This window comes from Mya arenaria, chromosome 14 (assembly GCF_026914265.1).
Source record: "Mya arenaria isolate MELC-2E11 chromosome 14, ASM2691426v1".
NCBI classification, from domain to species: Eukaryota; Metazoa; Mollusca; class Bivalvia; order Myida; family Myidae; genus Mya; species Mya arenaria.
Genome location: NC_069135.1, coordinates 40,883,830 through 40,891,332, shown reverse-complemented (window position 1 = coordinate 40,891,332; position 7,503 = coordinate 40,883,830). Strand labels below are relative to the sequence as shown.

The window sequence follows — 7,503 nt, the reverse complement described above, 5'->3', positions numbered from 1 at the left end:
ATAATATGTATAAAACTTTGTAAAAGGCGCACAATAAAAGTTGATGCGATAAAATGTAATAATTTAAATGCATTATCATGTTTAAAAAGCATGTGATCTGTGTTAAGATAAGAAATATAAGCCTTCATAAAATGTTTAATACATACGTGGGCACAAAATACCAAGTAAAAGGTAGCCAAAATATCGCTAATATTTATTATCTATACCTTAATGATATCCATTGCCTATTTTTATCAATAAAGATGTTCGTGAAGTCAGCAGCCCAGCAGACTGGCAGCCTAGCAGCGTGAAGTCAGCAGCCTAGCAGACTAGCAGCCTAGTGGCGTGAGTTAACAGTCTAGAAGCATGACAGCGTCAACAGCTGAGCAGCTGGGCAGATTAGCAGTTATGCTAAGACGAACTCGTGTGAAGTTTCCCGTCGGTTTTCAATTTTCAAAGCCAAAAACAACATAAAAAAATGAAAAAAAATCCTTCACAATAGTTGGTTTGCAAAACACACATTAAAAAGAAGCAAAAATACTTAAATGAATAATTTAAAAAACATTTAAACTATTCCGATATGCTTTTGATAAAATACTTGTTTTGTGGCTCAATAAATGTTAAGAATCATATGTTTTGTTGATGGTAGTAGAGTTTTAAGTAAAATTAATTCAATTGTAACAACCATTTCCGTAAGATAGGGAAATATTTTAGTGGATGTACTTTTCGCGCGAATAGGAGTAACCTAGACACAGCGGCTATGCCACCGGAACACTCAACTCTTTTCCGATGGTTCCCGTCCTTCGGCCGCTTTCGCTATTCGATTAAGGCGAGCCGGGTATTACGTCATTTTGATAGCATAATGTCTGGCTAGCGCTTGTGATAATTCGCATTTTGAAGCATTTTCGTCGTATACTGTTTCTCTCGACAAGAATACCGGTTTTAACGTGTATATAACGGGCCACTACATCTATGAGCCAGGTATTTTGTTTGTAGCTTACGAAGAAGTTACAATTTTCAACGAGAATTGGTCTTTGTTTACGTTTTCGCCTGGCGAACATTATTCACTTGTTTCATATTACAGTATAGGTTATTTTTGAATTTTGTCAAATCTCATTTTATGTTTATAGCAAATGTATTATATTGATAATATATATGTTCAAGTATGTATAAAATATAATTTTGGCTAGTTGAAATTATTTATTGTGACTTTAATGAGCCTTTGTCATCAAGCCACTGTGACTGTGTTTGCATTATGCAATGTTCATTACCGTTCGATTCAATAATTCAGTCTATTCGTGTTCTGAAAGTAATACGTGCCAACTTATTAATAGACGAAAGAACTAGTTTTATAATAAAAACAATACGTTCATATGCTCTGTAATAGGCAATGTATAAACACGAATATTGAACAATTTACATGCATCAGAAAGAACATAATGTTACAAATAGTTTCTGTTTTATAAATTGTCCCAAATTAGATAAAATAAAAATAAATAATAATAAAGTATTCACAAGAAGCTTTTGGATTCATGTCATATTACTTATAGCCAGCGGTCTAAACAAAACAATTATATATGAAAATACTGTAATATACTTTGCAACAATTAGAAAGAGCACAGTTCGATAGTACCAAATCAAACATTGATAGTTTTAAGTATTAAATTAACTTGATAACAAGAAGTATGTCTTTACTTCCACCAACAATCAGAGAGGAAATGCTGCTGCCGAAAAATAAAGCTTGCGATCGGTACACGTGTTCTTCTCTTGCCAGGATGGCCAACTTTTTCTTCCCGTCTTTGTCAACCTGCAGCACTGTATCGGAGCAGCAGACGAATACGTGTCCAGCTGGTGTCACGTGTACTCCGGTAGGAAATTTTATCTCAGGGTCAGTGAGTAAGGTGAGCTTGTTGCCGTCGTTGTCCAGGGTGATCAGTTGATGTTCATCGTAGTTTGTGATGTAGATTGTCTTCCCGTCGTTACTGATGACACATTTCTCCACCATCCTATCCCCAGACTTGTCTTTGTAGAGCCTTTTTACCTTCTTTCCCGACATCGTGTAGACATAAAGTGCGATACCGGAGGAGATGTAAAGCTGGCCGCCATGATGAGCTGAGGCAAAACATCTATGGCTGAAACTTAACTTCCTCGTAGTTACGAGTTTCCCTTTCGTAGCATTAATGAAATAAAGTTCACTGCCAACACAAACAGCCACTTCATTTCCGTCAATGTGGCACACGTCCCATGGATCCCCCGGGACATCACAGTGGTCGAGCACCCTGTACTCCTTGTCCAGGAGCTTCACTTTACAATTATTCCAGTCTACTATTATAAACTCACCACTAGGCATTTCACACACGCCACGAATAGCACATTGATGTTTGTCATCACTCATCCTCACGTTGTACTCCTTGTACTCTGCAACACTGAAGACGTGGTTTGGATCGGAAAGTGGATCTTTTCGCTGTTTTGTCATTACAGTTTGTTCTTCATTCGCTCCAAAGGTCTTTATTGAAGATAAAAGTTCTTTTATAAGATTATTGGCTTGAAATGTAACATTGTAACACTCAATGGCTGATATGTCACGAAGAAGATGGTTTGATTGTGAAATCATGTCCTTGCTCTTTCTGTACGCAATATATGATTTTGAATCGCTTGATTTTGCTTTGGTTTGAAAAGCGGCAATTATGTTTTGCAGTTCGATAGTCATTTTATCACAAGTTTCGATATCTTTCTTTAGGTTTATTTCAAGTTCAGCTATCATTCCGTCCAAGTCCTGTAAAGTTGTCTTCTCAATATTGTCAAGGATTTCGTTGATCTTTTTACGTATGGTTTTAATTTCATCAGAAATGGATGCCCGCGTCTTTTTCAGAGATGTTGTATTCTTCAATCGTGCTTCTTTCATCAGCTCGAATTGGTTTTGAAGTTCAGCGATCTTCATTGGAATTTGTTGAAACTCAATATTTATCTGAATACCTTTTGCTACATCTAAAATGTGTTGGATTTTAGAGCATTGTCTGAAACAAAGAAGTTGTGTAACAGTTGTATTAAGATCTGCATAAACTGTATATGAACTTGCTAATGTGAAAAAATGTTATAAGAAAGCGATCTAAATATAACGCAAGTAACCATTAGCGGTTCCAGGGGAGGGGGTGCAACCGTTTCCTCACTCTCCCCCTCTTAAATCGCCCAAGCTTACTTTTTAATGTTATATAGGAGAAAAAAGATAATAATATTATAATTCCCCTAAAGAGCATCATTCAGGGCTAGAATTGGATAAAAAAAAAAATATTTTTTTTGGGGGGGGAGACCAAACCCCAATGAAAACATTTGAAACCAATTGAATTTCGAATGTGAGGGAGTGGCTCGAGTCACGCCACCTTTGACGTCGAATCCTAGATCCGCCCCTGGTAAGTATAGCTTATTTACCGGTTAGTGTATTGAAGGGGCACCATATAGGTTAATGCAAAAAAAAGTGTTTCTTTTGAATTTTAATGCATTTTAATGTTTTATTCATTCTACTTAAATGATCAAAACCACAAAAAGCGTATGATTTGTTTTCAGATTAAAAAGATAATACGATATAAATGATATGTTGGTGCAATTTTACCTGGGAAATTTATGACCACGTAGCTATTTATTAAAAACACCGTATGCATGTATAAAGGCTTTTTTAAATGTACACAAATCATGAGCTTTTTTTCTTTAATCATTAAAAGTCGAATGAGTTAAATAATATAATTTATAAAAAAGAGCAAAGATCACCTTATGTTGAGTGCCTTTAAAGCTGCACTCTCACAGATATACCGTTTATACAACTTTTCGTAAATATCTGCAAACCAATGATAAAAGATTTCTGACAAAAGATCAGATCACAGATTTTCATATTTCCATTCGAAAATTGTTTTATGGCTTAAACCGTTACTAACGGTTTTAGAAAAATGCATAAAACATCAATTTTTGTACTTAAATATAAAAATCAGTGATCTAATCTTTGTCAACAGTCTTATATAACTGTTTTCCATGCATTTTCGCAAAAATTGGCTTGTTCCAAGACAAAAAAGAAAAAAGCTGTCAAAACGTCCAATCTGTGAGAGTGAAGCTGTAAATAGATGTTTTGTTCATATATACCTGTGGTCAATGGCAACGCATACAGAACAGCACAGCTGATCATGGTCACCACATACCAGCTTCAGCGCCTCCCTGGGGTGCATCCCGCATCTCTCCAGGACGTCCATCACCCCTAGGGTTGTCTCCCATTTCTTCACGTACTTTCGGCCGAGTACCGCGTGCTTCTGATATAAGTCGTTATGTTTTGAAATACAGTTTTTGCAGTAATATTTTTTGCATTGTGTACAATGATGGTGAGCTTCTGTGTTAAATCCGTTGTCTTCACAAGGAGAGCAGGAAAAATCGTGAATTAAGTCACATCCCCTCTGAATGGATGATTCGAAACTACATGCCATTTTCTTTCCTGTGTTTAAAAATGACTCAAAAACTAGTTCAAACAGTCAGTTTCTTTTTATTTTTTATACTGGAAGTTTATTATCTTGTACTGAACTGCTACGAAGAAAACACAAATTGCGATCAATTAAACGCTGACATATAACACAATATCATAATGATAAGCATGGTTACAACCGTGCTTAATTTACAATCGTTTTTCGAATACAAAACATGTTTTTTTTAATCATGCAGTAGTTTATTCCTTTGTCAACATTAAAATTATTATCGAATGCTGAGTGGGCCTTTCCACACTCGGTTAATTGTCGATCCCGGAGCATGCCGAGTTGTAACGATTGTCTAACCCGAGTTGTCCGGATATTGCTGAATAGTTTTAGTTTCCTGTATATTTCATTGCGAATGGACCCATTTCCACGAACAATAACACTGAGTGCTAGTGCATCTCGAACCCCAACACCATGTATGGGAAGATATTGATGATCCAAAATTTTATTCAATTTTCCTCTCGAGTTTAAAAAAGACTCACGAACTAAAACAAATAGATGTTCTTTCAGTCACATCTGTCTATTTTGTAACAAGGAAATAAAGTTTTGTACTGATACGAAGAAACCACAAATTACGATCAATGTCACAATATCCAAATGATCCTTAATAAACAATAATGTTTTTTCCAAATCTCAACACTTTTTTAATATGCCTAGATTTAGTACGGTATCTTCAATTTCAATAGTAGTTATCAACTGTTTAGTAGGCGTTTCTACACTCGGAATGCACAACGACATAAATATATCCCGAGCTTGCCGAAGATTGCCGACATATCACGATTGTCCATCACAATCCATACGGAATTCCTCGGCCTTTTCAATCGAAATTAACCTTGGATCCGCTAGTGGCATTAATAATTTGGATTACAAGAGTAATATCATTATGATTTTCTGCTCAATTTAAACTACTACGCGTTCTGCTTGTAGCGTGGTTAAATGTTGTTTAATAAAAAAAGATTTCTGACATTGCAGACCGTCCAAAGACATCCGCGGTTGCTTTCGATAGAAAATGGCCGGAGATTTTTTTTTTATAAATTATATCTTGAAAGTGCTGAGCTGCACGACAAATAAGAGTACTAGCCCACCTCATGCTTACCAAGTAAGTTCATGTACACCAAGTAACATGTACACCAAGTAACCTAACATGTATACCAAGTAACCTCATGTACACCAAATAGCCTCATAAACACCAAGTTACCTGTTGTACACCCAGTAACCTCAGCTACACCAAGTAACCTCATGTACACCAACTAACGTCAGCTACACCAAGTAACCTCATGTACACCCAGTAACCTAATGTACACCCAGTAACCTCATGTACACCCAGTAACCTTATGTACACCAAGTAACCTCAGCTACACTAAGTAACCTCAAGTAAACCAAGTAACCTCATAAACACCAATTTACCTCATGTACACCTAGTAACCTCATAAACACCAATTTACCTCATGTACACCAAGTAACCTCATAAACACCAATTTACCTCATGTACACCAAGTAACCTCATAAACACCAATTTACCTCATGTACACCCAGTAACCTCATGTACAACCGGATAGCTCATGTACGCCCAGTAACCTCATGTACGCCCAGTAACCTCATGTACGCCCAGTAACTTAATGTCTTCCTAGTAACCTCATGTAAAAAAGTAACATCTTGTACACCAACTAACCTCCTGTATACAAGGTAACCCCAAGTACGTCAAGACACCTCATGCACATGGAGAAAATCCATGTGTACCAAGTAACTTCATGTATACCAAGTAACCTCATGTCCACTTAGTAAACACATGTACGCCAGGTAATCGCACGTATATCAATTAACCGTATGTGTACCAAGTTACCTCATTTAAACCAAGTAACAATATGTACATCAAGTATCCTTGTGAACACCAAGTAACAGCAATTAACCTTATGTTTACCAAGTAACCTCATGTACACAAATTTACCTCATGTGTACCAAGTAATTTATTATGTACCAAATAACCTCAACGAGTAACCTCTTGTACACCCAGTAACCTCATGTACACCCAGTAATTTTATGTACAGCAAGTGACCTCGTGTATACCAAGTAACCTCATGTACACCAAATAACCACATAAACAACTAGTAACCTCATGTTCACCCTGTCAACTTATAAACATCAAGTAACTTTATGTAAACCAGGTAACCTAATGTTCTACGGGTTAACTCATGTACACCAAGTAATGCATGTACACTATCTAACCGTATGTGTACTAAGTAACCTCATATACACCAAGTAACCTGATGTACCAAGAAACATCATATGAATCATAAGACAAGTAACCTCATGTACACCAATCAACCACATTTGTACCATGTTACCTCATGTGCACTTAAAAACATCATGTGTACCTACTAACATCGTGGGTACCTAGTTACGTCATGTACACCGACTTTCTTCAAGTAGTGTACCATGTAATCTTATGTATATGAAGTAATCTCATGAGACCCAGAAACCTCGTGTACACCAAGAAACGGCATTCGCAAAACTGGCTCGTTCCAAGACAAAAGTAAAACAAGTTGTCAAAACCTTCAATCTGTGTGAATGCAGCTTTAAGATTACAAGAAGACACCTGTATTCTGTTTGAAATGTAAGCATATCTGACTCAAATTGAAAATCTGTAAAACACACCCGTATTCCTTAGTGTTTATTAAGTCGCAAAATAGCACACACTGTATTTTAACGATCTTTATCATGTTTTAATAGTATCAGTATATTCCACTTTGTAATACACAAATACACATTTTGATTTATATGTAGAAGTACGCTATGCACTAAAATATATGTACTGATGATTGCAACAGCTGGTATGCACATCTGGATTGATGCATGGAAACAATGTGAATTTTCTGTACGGAGAAAGATAGACAGTGCTTTGTGTGATGTTATGTCATTCATGCTTTGATCCACTTATCCTTTAAAAAAGCACCCGTTTTGCTCATGCATGCAGCCTTTAACATTTGCAAGATAGAGTGCTCATAATTATCAAAAA

The 7,503-nt window shown here is 36.3% G+C and overlaps 1 protein-coding gene across 1 annotated transcript; it reads right to left on the bottom strand.

Annotated features, from left to right (window-relative positions):
- Positions 1-1,521: 1,521 nt before the first annotated feature.
- Positions 1,522-7,202, bottom strand: LOC128218444 (uncharacterized). The gene is made up of 3 exons (XM_052926112.1): positions 7,143-7,202; positions 4,111-5,329; positions 1,522-2,996 (listed from the first exon to the last, which is right to left on the bottom strand). Exons 2-3 carry the CDS (start codon positions 4,443-4,445, stop codon positions 1,640-1,642), a joined length of 1,692 nt encoding a protein of 563 aa, XP_052782072.1. The 5' UTR covers positions 4,446-5,329; positions 7,143-7,202; the 3' UTR covers positions 1,522-1,639.
- Positions 7,203-7,503: the final 301 nt, after the last annotated feature.

Coding starts and splice junctions, on each gene's coding strand:
- LOC128218444 (XM_052926112.1), bottom strand. CDS start 4,445: ATGGCATGTAGTTTCGAATCATCCATTCAGAGGGGATGTGACTTAATT. Junction 2,997..4,110: donor TGCGTTGCCATTGACCACAG/GTATATATGAAC, acceptor TCTTTGTTTCAG/ACAATGCTCTAAAATCCAAC.